The 12,706-nt window shown below is 38.1% G+C and overlaps 1 protein-coding gene across 1 annotated transcript; it reads right to left on the reverse strand.

Annotated features, from left to right (window-relative positions):
- Window positions 1-1,272: 1,272 nt before the first annotated feature.
- On the reverse strand, window positions 1,273-12,270 carry ZNF300 (zinc finger protein 300). Its single transcript, XM_006878219.1, is given in 4 exon segments — window positions 1,273-2,872; window positions 4,002-4,128; window positions 4,378-4,504; window positions 12,220-12,270. Coding segments are annotated over 4 exon segments (1,869 nt in total). The 5' UTR covers window positions 12,235-12,270.
- Between the last annotated feature and the right edge of the window lie 436 nt (window positions 12,271-12,706).

Below are 12,706 nucleotides of genomic sequence, written 5' to 3' on the forward strand. Positions count from 1 at the left end.
AAACACATCAAGATCACCTTTACTGAATCTGGAGCCCTGCTGGTGTAGTGGTTAAACACTCAGCTGCAAACCAAAAGGTCAGTGGCTCAAGCTCACCAGTTACCTCTATGGTAGACATGGCAGTCTGCTTCTGTAAAGATTTACAGTCTTGGAAACCCTAGGGGACAGTTCTACTCTGCACTTGAGAGTCATTATGAGTCAGAATCAACTCAACAGCAATGGATTTTTTTCACTTAATCTGATCAACCCATGGTTTTATAAGAATTTTATATGTGCCTTTAGGGATCATGCCTAAGTCCCCTTCCTAGAATGCAGTTTGTACTTGTGAATTTATTTATTTTTAAAATTGTATTATGTTTTTATTGTGAAGTTTACATGGAAGAACATCAGCTCCACACTCACCGCATCGTATCTCGTTTCACTATAATGATCACAATTCCCTCCATGCATCATCAAATAACCCCAAAGGGTACACCACACAGGCCCACCCCCAGCCCCCGGCCGCTAGCACACAGCCCTTCTCCCTCCCTGAGTTTAGTGTTCCCAGACCACCATCTGTCCACGTCATCTCTGTCTCCATCCCTGACATCACTGCCTCTCTGGGTAGGGTCCCGCTCTCCGTTTTTCTCACTTGATGGTCCCTGGGACCTCTGCTCCTGGGCTGCAAAATCAATCACTCCCCTCTTTTTGTCAAAAAAAATCTACATCTATATTTCCTAGCCTCACAATCAGTCCTGATGGCAATTATTTGTGAATTTATTTTTATTCAAAATCATTTCATGTACTTTATAGGGGATAACTGTATGGTCACCATTATGCTAAGCTAACAGCAATTTTAAAAGGAGCCCTGGTGGTTCAAACCCACTAACCATTCCCTAGAAGAAAGCTGAGGTTGTTTGCACCGATAAAGATACACTGTCTTAGAAATCCTAAAGAGCCAGTTTTACTTTGTCCTAGAGGATTGCTATGAGTCAAAATCAATTCGAAAGCTGTGGGTTTAATACCAATTTCAGATATTATTGTTATCATATATTATGAACAGGAACATGTAACTTGACGATACTCTCTGCAGACATACATTGTTCTGTGATCACTCAGTTCCTAATTTAAAAAGGCTTATCTGTCATAGTGAAAATATCCTTCATCTATTTAATTAAACATTTTCCAACATCTTTGCTGGAAATGTTAAGTATCACCAAACTAGAAATATGACTTCAGTTATAAAACTTTTTATAGAAATGTTTTTCCCAAACTCATCAAATTAATTGTCTTCTAGTATTTATTAAGGCTTGAGCTAATACTGAAGGCTTCTCTGGGTTCCATTCATTCTTACAATTTTCACGCTGTATGAATTCTCTGGTGTACAGTGAGTTGTGACTTCTGGATAAAGGCTTTCCCACATACAGTGCATTGATAGGGTCTCTCCCCAGTATGAATTCTACGATGCAAAACAAGGTCTGATTTCTGGGAAAATGCTTTTCCACATTCATTACATATGTAAGGTTTCTCTCCTGTGTGAATTCGCTGATGTCCTGGAAGGTGAGACTTCTGAGAGAAGGCTTTCCCACATTGAGTACACACATAAGGCTTTTCACCTGTATGAATTCTCTGATGTCCAATGAGATGTGACTTCTGACAGAAAGCTTTTCCACATTCACTGCATTTATAGGGTTTCTCTCCAGTGTGTGTTCTCTGATGTATGATGAGCTGTGATTTCCGGGAGAAGGTCTTACCACATTCAGTACATTCATAGGGTTTCTCTCCAGTATGAATTAAATGATGTGTAATGAGTTCTGTCTTCCTGCTAAAGGCTTCCTCGCATTGAGCACATTTGTAGGGTTTTTCTCCAGTGTGAATTCTCTTGTGTATAATGAGGTGGGACTTCTCACAGAAGGCTTTCCCACATTCAGTACACTCATACGGCTTCTCTCCAGTGTGAGCTCTATGATGTATAATAAGCTGTGACTTCTGGGAGAAAGCTTTCCCACACTCTCTACATTCATAAGGTTTCTCTCCAGTGTGGATTCTCTGATGTATGATGAGGGGTGATTTCTGGGAGAAAGCTTTCCCACATTCACTACATTCATATGGTTTTTCCCCAGTATGGACTCTCTGATGTATAATGAGGGACGATTTCTGAGAGAAGGCTTTTCCACATTCAGAACATTCATAAGGTTTCTCCCCAGTATGAGTTCTCTGATGGACAATGAGGTGAAACTTCTCACTGAAGGCCTTTCCACATGCACCACAATCATAAGGTTTGTTTCCAGTGTGGATTCTTTGATGTACAATGAGCTGTGACTTCTTAGCAAAGGCTTTTCCACATGTAATACAGAAACAGTTTTTCTCTTTAGTTTCAACATTTGCATGTTGAATAAGAGATTGCTTACTGCTGAAAATGTGTCCCTCTTGATTATCTTCACAGGGTGTCACTCCATTGTGAATTTTTTCAAGTTTAGAATTGGATATATTATGGCTGTATATGTTTCTGCATCCAAAACTTTCATCAGGGTTTTTTCTTGAATTGCTTTTATTACAAGGTAAGTCAATATTAGGTTTCAAGTGTTTTTCAAATATACCATATTTATGGAGGGTTTGTCTTGAAGTATCTGGGTACAAGCATTCCTGAAAGAATTTTCCAAATGCTTTAGATTTGTGGTCTGACTCGCCAGTCATTGTTTTCTTCTTGATGACTTTGGCTTGCCTGAAAAGTTTGTCCTGGTTTTCCTGACATCTCTGTAGCTGGCCATCACCTTGATAGAATTTTAAAATGGAATACAATGAACCATCCTTTGTGACTCCTTTTAGTATCTTATTGTGGAGGGAAACAGTCCTCAAAACGCAGGGCTGGGGGTTGTCAAGGCTATTCTTCCTGTCTAAAAGAAGGAAAGATAAAATCAAACAGTCATAAAGAATAGTTAACAGGATGCATAAATAGAACAAATGGATGGTTAAAGAAGTCAACAAATTCAGAAAACAGAAATGGAAACAGCCTTCTTGGAAGAATTTAGATGATCAGATTAATAGATAGACAAGGGGATTAAAGATAAATATTTATGTAAAAATTAGACCTTACCACTCTAATTTTGGATTTCTCTTCTGTATCTCCCCATTTCCCTATTTTCTAAATATAAATTTTTACTTTTTGAATTAACTTATAAACATTTGCTACACATGACTAACTACTGCCTAAAGAAATCCTATCCAAAGAAAGGTCGGTATTATCTTCAAAGCACTTTATCTCTTCCTAGTCTAATGTCCTCTATGGCACTTAAAACAAAAAGACTGACTTCCTAATTAACAACAAAAACCCCCAGAAAAACCCAAGGAAGGCTAACAGACTCAATATCCATACCCCCACTTTAAATGCAAGCTTGACCCCCCACTACTCCTCATGACTGTAGCCTGTATGTCTCAAGTAAAGCTAGCACAGTTTCCCAGAAAACCCATACTTATTCCTAACTCCAAGTTTCTATTCATATAGTATCTCCTAAACACAACTTATTATCACCTTCTCCTATGGCCTAATGAATACTTAATATTATCTTTTAGAAGAGTTATGGCTGTATAGACTATAAAATATCTGCCACATCTCTTTAGATTTGATTTTTCTCTGAACTTTTAATTCAATAACTATACTTGACATTTGATTCTGTACATCATTGAATCTCGGTATCTTAACTTCTGAAGTAGAACCTATGTTATAAGAAAGCATTTGCCTTCTAAGGTGTTCAAGACATAAAAGATAGAAATGCTAACAGATTCTAAGATTTTCATAAAAGTTAAGAGATTCTAAGATTTTCATAAAAGTCATTAAAGATATAAATGTTAAGAGGTTCAATAAAAATATCTCTCTCCTGAAAGGCTCACATTGACTTGCTATTTTACTTGTTAAATTCTTCCTAAATAGGAGCAAGCAATAAGAGTTTACAATATGGGCTGAAACATAATCCTCAGACATCAATCAATTTAAAAACAAAACAAGCAAACTGATATTTTACTTCCCTTGTCGCCCATCTGCCTGATTTTCAACTGGATAAATCCAATTTGATATGTCTTTCCTTATGATCCATGGATCTTCTCCTTGTTCCAACTTGGAGATGACATCTGGTTTGGAAACTGGATACCCTATTAAATGGAAATCACAGAGGAATTGGGATTGACTGCATTCAAAGAAGAAGAGAAAGTGCAGTTTCAGGAGGTCCACAATGATGCAGTCCAGTTGGCCCTCAGAAAAGTAATGAACTCCATTGTAAAAAGGAGGAAAGGCAAAAAAAAAATGTCACTGCATAAGTGATGGAATCACCTGATGGCAGCGTATTATAAAGGAAAGGCACTTGATTGGACAATAGAGTTATGCAGTAAAACTATCCTTACCCATTGAGACCAGGTGGCTATAGTTCTCCAGCATCACATCCCTGTACAGGGTCCTCTGAGCAGGGGCCAGTTGCTGCCATTCCTCCTGGGTGAAATCCACAGCCACATCCTTGAATGATACTAACCCCTGTAACAGTACATTCCTGTTCAATCTGAAGCAATCACTCTCATAATTTTTACTGTCATTGTTGCTAGGTGCCATAGAGTTGGTACTAACCCATAGTGACCTTATGCACAGCAGAACGAAACACTGCCCAATACTGGGCCAACCTCACTACTTGTTGCCATGCTTGAGTCCATCGATACTGCCACTTGGCCAATCCATCTCGTTGGGGTTCCTCCTAAAAAATGTACTGTTATGGATAGCATTGCTTCCCGCAAAAAAGGTATGTTCAACTCCTAACCCCTAGTACCTGTCAACATGACCTTTGTTGAAAATATTGCAGCAGGGGAGTCCTAATCTAATTTGAATGTTGTCTTTACAAAAGAGGAGAACAGATGCATGAAGACAACCCTGTAAAGATGCATTACAAAGCTAACTAATGCCAAGAAACATTTGAGGTTATCAGAGCTGAAACTAAAAAATATTTTCCTCTAAATCAGACAAAGAGAGCATCACATTTCATGAATTTGGATTTCTAGCCTCCAGGACGGTGAGAAAATAAGTTTCTATTATTTAAAGCCAGCACTAGTTGTGGTATTTTGTCACAACAACCCTAGGAAACAAATACAGATTCCTATACCTGGTTTTGGACTCCTGGTATAGCACTATGGGATCAGCAGTGGACTGTGAACCACAAGGTCTGCAGTTCAAACCCACCAGTTGCTCCTCAGAAACCCTATAAAGGGTCGCTATGAGTTGGAACCGACTCGACAGCACATAATGACAATCACAACAATACCTAGTTTTTCATCAAAGTTTTTTTGAGAGAAAATAAGAAAATTCAGTCTTTCCCAAGAAGAAATGTGAATAAGGAAAACAGAAGTGGTAAACTACAAAGAGCCCTGTCTAAATACAAATAGGGATTTAATAAATGATAAAGACAGCATCTAAATAAGTGGGAGAAAGATGGATTATTCAACGAATAGTATTGAAACTAATCATAGACAGGAGAATAATAATACTGGAATAGTACCCGTTACTATAGCACTGCAGGAAAATGCACTGGATCACAGGTCAGTTTGAATGGCAAGGTTGGTGATTCAAACCCACTAGCCACACATGTACAAGGTCGCTATGGGTCGGAAACAATTCAATGACACTTAACAACAACAACATACAGGGTTGTTATGAGTCAGAACTGACTTGATGACACTTAACGACAACAACCCTTTACTTTGAAAATTGGAATAAATAAATTCTAGGTAAGTAAAAATCTAACTCTAAAATAGTATTTGAGCCATAAAATAGCTAAACAAAACATGGGCTAAACCCATTAAACAGTACAGAAGGCCTTTTCAAGTGACCTATAAATAAAAGAGAGAGAAAAAGTGCATTGAGAAAATCATAGAATGTCAGACAATCTTAAATCATTTCAAATATCAACATTCCCTTGTTTAAAAGCTTCCTTGTGCTCCCACTTACAGTTAGAATCAGTTTTATCACAGTTCTATCAATTTCACGCTTTCTCTCATTCAACATCAAGTTTCATATTCACATAAATCAAGGTGCCAAAAACTTAGCTTATCCTCATAACAAGCTGTAATAGTTAAGACTTTGTGTCAACTTGACTAGAACTGGATTCTCAGTGGATTGGCAGTTAAGTAGTAATCCCCTATGATGAGAGCTTTTATATATATATATATATATACACATATACATGATAGTCAAAAATTATCTGCACTAGATGGAGAGAATTACAATCATTGCAATGAAACAAAATACAATAGTATGAATGTAAAGCTGATCTTCTCCCATAAAATAATACTCCCCCCTCTCCATTTTTCCTTTATTTTTTAAAACTTTTTATTGTGAATTTGGTGAAAGGTTTGCAAAGCAGATCATCAGTTTTACATTTGACAATTCACACACATTTTGTTTCGTCTCACTGCATGAGGTCCCCTCAGTGGAACATCACTTATCCACTTCCTCCCTGAGTTTCTTATTTCCAGTCCTCCTTTTTTTTAAAAATCACTATCCATACCCAAATCTTTTCTTCTGTCTTTTCCTACTTTTTTTCTTTCTTTATGTTCTCTTTTTTTACTTGTAGGAACATTCCCAATGGTTTGCTATAATAAGAAAATAAATATATATTGTTTCCCTTCCAGCATATGAAAAACAAAATAAAAAAACAAACTTTAAAAAGAAATGTCTGCACTTGACTACAGAATTTATTTTAATCAGCTTTTAGAAAGCACAAATAGATCACTTTTTGATGTAATCTCCTTGTTTTTCTATCTGTCAATAAGCTTTTGTACTCCCTTATTTTTAAAAATATTTTAGGCTGAGCTGTGAGCCACCAATGCACTGCTGTCTTCACTTCATCCTCAGTGGTGAATCTTCATCTTCCAAGGGTTGCTTTCAGGGACCAAACAGGTGAAAGACTGATGGAGCAAGATCAGGACTATAGGCAAGATGCTTTAAGACCTCAAAATGAAGTTTTTGTAGCATGTCAACAGTATGGGCAGATGTGTACAGAAATGTATTGTCACGTAAGGTCACAAGCCCTTGGATAGCAGTCCTCTGGGTTTAATTTGAAATTTGTTGTTAAGTGCTATGGAGCCGGCTTCAACTCACAGCAACCCTGTTTAGGGTTTCTGAGGAACAGCTGGTGAGTTTGAACGACAGACTTAATTTTCGGCTATTCAGTGAGCATATCTCACTGTAAGGAACATTGTTGATTGTTTAACCTTTTACCTGAGAGTGTTCCAATACTGGCCCTTGAGAATCCTAGAAAACTAAGCATCAATTTCCAGCTGATAAGACAATGCAGCCAACAGAAGTTTTAAAATAACTGGACTGCAGATAATTTTTGACTCACCACATAATGTAATCACCCCTATGACATGATTTACTGTAATGCTCCCTAATCTGATGCAATTATCCTATGTGTTGGAAATCCTCACTAGTGTGATGTTAATGAGGTCAGATGAAATCTACAGGATTAGTTCATCTCACTTGAAACTTAAAAGATTAAACAGGCAAACTGAGCTTGGAGGGACCACCAAGAAAGAAGACCCAGGAGTGGAGTGCTGTGGTCTCTGCACTGTGAAGCTCCTAGATCCAGGGAAAGATTGATGCCAAGACATATGGAGATCTCTAAAGAATGCTGAGCCTACAGATGCTAAAGGGAGACAAAGAACTTTCTCCACAGCTAGTACTTTCAATGAGGACTTCTAGCCTTCTGTACTGCAAGAGAATAAATTTGTTCGTTAAAGCCATTCATTTGTGGTATTTCTATTATAGCAACACTAGACAAGTAAGACACAACCCAATTAATATTCCCATTTTATATCTGAGACAACGGAGAAGGACAGTGTTCAATTACCCAAAAGTTATACACTAAATATGTGATTCACTCTCAGATTTAAAAATAGGTGTTCTGACTTTAGCTTGGGTTTTTGACCACTGCACTCCAATCTGCCTCCTTGATATTCTAAACAAGATCCTTTATATTTTATCTCTTCAGTATCATCCTTGGTCAAACATTCCAGAAAGCACTGGCTACTTTAGTTTTCCTAAGGTTCTCATCAGTCTTAAAATCATTCTCCCTTTCAATTTTTGCAAATGCTGTTTGTATCCTACTCATTCTACTTCCCTCATGATCCAAGATTCAATCTTTTTTTTAAAGAAGTCTTTTAAGCCTATTTCTGACATCCTTATAAAGTCAATTGCTCCTTCCTCTCTGCTTAAGCAGCACTTTATCCCATGTCTATAACAACATCTATATGTGTCTATACTGGTTCTCACATCTGTTTACACCTTTTTCTTTGCAACCTCCCAAGAAAGAACTATGTCTAAATCTTGAGCTATTCAGTAGCTAACTGGCTCATATGACATACACTTAGGAATGGTTTGCTGGAAATTAGTGAATAAAGATTAAAGAGAAATTAAAATTCATGCTTAGTTAAAACATTTTGTGTGTTAGACAATTATATTCTTTGATCTGAAGACCAGTAAAATAGAAAGTAAAAATGTGTAATGCAGAGAAATTCATTCTATAGCAAAATCAATAGATACTATAATTCTAACAATCTGAGTTTAATTAATGACACTCAAATGCTTCTTTAGACTCATCATACATTGTTGCTGACAGATTTAAATGTTATCCATGCAACTCTAACGGGAGAAGAGCACTGGAAGCTGGGATCTGGTTTCTCCGAGGCTCCTCCCTATGTGCCTTTTAAACTCTGTTTTGTTTCACTAAAATAAACTACAACCATGAACATAACAGCTTTTTTGAGTCCTGTGAGTCCTTCTAGTAAACTATCAAACCTGGGGGTGGTCTTGGGAACCCCCAACACAACTGCCTTTTGGGATCATGATTTCTCTTGTAAGACCATTCACAGTTGTCCATCCTTCTATGCTATTGAGATTTCAACCCTAGATAAAGATGGACTCTAGGAAGCTCTATTATCCGTTTGGTCCTCTAAAGCAGGAGCTGACAATGTCTTTCTATAAAGGGATAAACAGTAAGTATCTGAGGCATTGTGAGCCATACAGACTCTGCTGTAAATAGCTAACTCAGCTGTTATAGCACAAACATAAAATATGAAAACAAATGGCATACGAATGTTCTAATAAAAATTTGTAAAAACAGAGACAAGGATTTGATCCACAGACCATAGTTTACTAATACCTGCTCCAAAAAAGAATGTTCAAGGAGTTTGGTTCTAACATTAAGGTAATTTCCCTCTAAAAGGAAAAAATTAAGACATAGCTAAAGTAGTTTGGCAGGATAATGAACTAGACCACAAGGTCAGCAGTTCAAATCCACTAGCTGCTCCTCAGAAACCCTATACAGGGTCACTGTGAGTCGGAACTGACTTGATGGCACTTAACAACAAGAAGAAGAAAACTACTGCTGCATTTGCCACAGGAGTGTTGGTGAGAGTACTATGCACTCTGTCACCTATAAAAACAAACAAACCCATTGCCATCATGTCGATTCTGACTCACAGTCACCCTGTAGGACAGAGGAGAACTGCTTCCAAGGTTATCAATCTTTACTGGAGCAGACTGCTTCACCCTTCTCCCACAGAGTGGCTGGTGGGTTTGAACCACCAACTTTGCCATTAGCAGCCCAACATGTAACCCACTATGTCACCAGAGCTCCTCTATCATCTATGTTGTTGTTGTTAAGTGCCATCAAGTTGGATCTGACTCATAGCGACCCTGTTTCTGAGGAGTGGCTGGTGAGTCTGAACCACTGACCTTGCGGTCTTGTGCGTTACTCAACAGCACCACACCAGGATTCCTCTATAATCTATGGTGTTGTTAAATGCCATTGCATCAGTTCCAATTCTTAGTGATCCTGTATATGGTTTCCGAGGAGCAGCTGGTTGAGCATGAACCGTCAATCTTGCGGTTCAAACTGATTTTACAGTGCACCATATTAACCCATAGCACCATATCAGGAATCCATACCATCTATTGTTGTTAACTGCCATAGAGTCAATTCTGACCCACAGCAACCCTGTATATGGTTTCCAAGGAGTCGCTGGTGAGCTTGAACCACCAACCTTGCTGTTCAAACTGACTTTGCAGTCCAGTGCATTAACTCACAGTGCCATACCAAGACTCCAGATAGACTCAAAAAGAAAGTTTATTTTAGACATACAAAGCAAGGCATGGGAAATTCATCTACTGTCTCTTTATGGCTAATGTAATCATATACTGATGATATTTGCTACAAAGATCAGAAATATTTGCACATTATTTATAGAATGTTTTTAGGACTGACTAGCTATATTTGAAAATTTCAAAGATCAGCTCAAGAAGATAAAGCCAAATATTACAACAAAATGTGCAAAGATCTGGAGTCAAAAAACCAAAAAGGAAGAACACGCTCAGCATTTCTCAAGCTGGGGGAACTAAAGAAAAAATTCAAGCCTCAACTTTTGTTATTGATGGATTCTCTGGGCAAATTATTGAATGGTACAGAAAGCATCAAAAGAAGATGGAAGGAATACACAGAGTCATTGTACCAAAAGGAAATGGTTGATGATCAACTGTTTCAAGAGTAGCATATGATCAAGAGCCAATAATACTGAAGGAAGAAGTCCAAGGTACATTGAAGGAATTGACAAAGAACAAGGCACCAGGAATTGATGGAATAAAAATTGAAATCTTTCAAGAAAGTGAGACGGCATAGGAGGCACTCACTCATCTCTGCCAAGAAATCTGTAAGACAACTCTCTGGCCAACTAATTGGAAGAGATCCATATTTGTGCCCATTCCAAAGAGAGGTGACCCAACAGAATGCGGAAATCATCGGACAATCTCTTTGATAGCTCGCGAGTAAAGTTTTGCTAAAGGTAATACAGAAACAGCTACAATCATACATTGACAGAGAACTTCCAGAGGTTCAAGCTGGATTCAGAAGAGGCCGTGGAACGAGAGATATCATTGCTGATGTCTGATGGATCTTGGCTGAAAGCAGAGAATACCAGAAAGATGTTTACCTATGCTTTACTGACTACACAAAGGCCTTCGATTGTGTGAATCATGACAAGCTATGGACAACATTGCAAAGTACGAGTATTCCGGAACACTTAATTGTGCTAATGAGGAATCTGTACCTGGACCAAGAGGCAGTTGTTCGAAAAGAACATGGGAACACTGAATGGTTTAAAATTAAGAAAGGTGTGTGACAGGGTTGTATTCTTTCACCATACTTATTCAACCTGTATGCTGAGCAAATAATCCAAGCTGTTGGGTTATATTAAGAAAAACGTGCCATGAGGATTGGAAGAAGACTCATTAACAACCTGTGATTTGCAGATGATACAACCTTGCTTGCTGAAAGTGAAGAAGACTTAAAATATTTTCTGATGAAGATCAAAGAGCACAGCCTTTGATATGGATTGCATCTCAATGTAACGAAAACAAAGTCCTCACCACTGGACCAATAAACAACATTCTTATCAATGGAAAAAAGATTTAAGTTGTCCAGGACTTCATTCTTCTTGGATCAACTATCAACATTCATGGAAGCAGCAATCAAGAAATCAAATGACGTATTGCATTAGGCAAGTCTGCTGCACAAGACCTGTTTAAAATGTTGAAGAACATAGATGTCAGCTTAAAGACTAAGGTGTGCCTGACCCAAGCCATGGTATTTTCAATAACCTCATATGCATGTGAAAGCTGGACAGTGAATAAGGAAGACGGTAGAAGAATTGACGCTTTTGAGTTATTATTTGAGAATATTAAAAGTGCCATGGGCTGCCAAAAGAACCAACAGATCTGTGTTGGAAGAAGTGCAGCCAGAGTGCTCCTTGGAGGCCAGGATGGCCAAACTTCGTCTCTCATACTTCGGACATATTGTCAGGAGGCACCAGTTGCTGGAAAAGGATATCATGTTTGGTAGGGTGGAGGGTCAGAGAAAAAGAAGAAGACTCCCAGCAAAATGGACTGGCCAAGTGGCAGCATCAATGGGTTCAATAGTGAGGTTGGCCCAGGATTGGGTAGTGTTTCATTCTGCTGTGCATAAGGTCACTATGAGTCGGTACCGACTTGATGGCACCTAACAACAACAACAACAATCTATATATTACGTATACTCAACAACTCTTTCAAGTCTTGATCTTTATTCTCTTTATATTTACCCTAAGCGTAATGTTTAGCTTTCTGTATTTGATTATGTTGAAAAGCAAGTATAGAACAAGCCAGCAACTCACCTGAGACTTAGTCATTGTCTGCTTCTCTTCTAAAAGGGCAGAGACTGAGAAATCAGAGCTGGAAGACAGAATGGAGTTTTGTGAGGTCAAAATTGACCTGCAGCTTCCACATTCATCAATCTAGAAACAACTATCAGCAAAATCGATGATGGCTGTTTCTAGATAAAAGGCTTATTTTGTGGGAGAAGTTCTTTTGCACTTTCCATAAGGATCAGCAAGCACAATGTGGAGGAGGAATTAATATTGTGACCTGTGACTAAAATATGAGCACAGAAAACCTGGACAAGTCTTTTTAATTACATGGATGAGAAAATATTTCTTGATGACTTACTAACTTATTGTTCCTTGGAACCAGTAATTTTGTTTGTAGCATTATCACAAGGTAATAATTATGGGCATAAATGGATATGGTGGTGGTAGTTATGTGCCGTGGAGTCAGTTCTGACTCATAGCGACCCTGTACAGGGTTTCCGAGGGTGTAAATCTT

Source organism: Chrysochloris asiatica, unplaced genomic scaffold, assembly GCF_000296735.1.
Source record: "Chrysochloris asiatica unplaced genomic scaffold, ChrAsi1.0 scaffold00057, whole genome shotgun sequence".
Lineage (NCBI taxonomy): Eukaryota > Metazoa > Chordata > Mammalia > Afrosoricida > Chrysochloridae > Chrysochloris > Chrysochloris asiatica.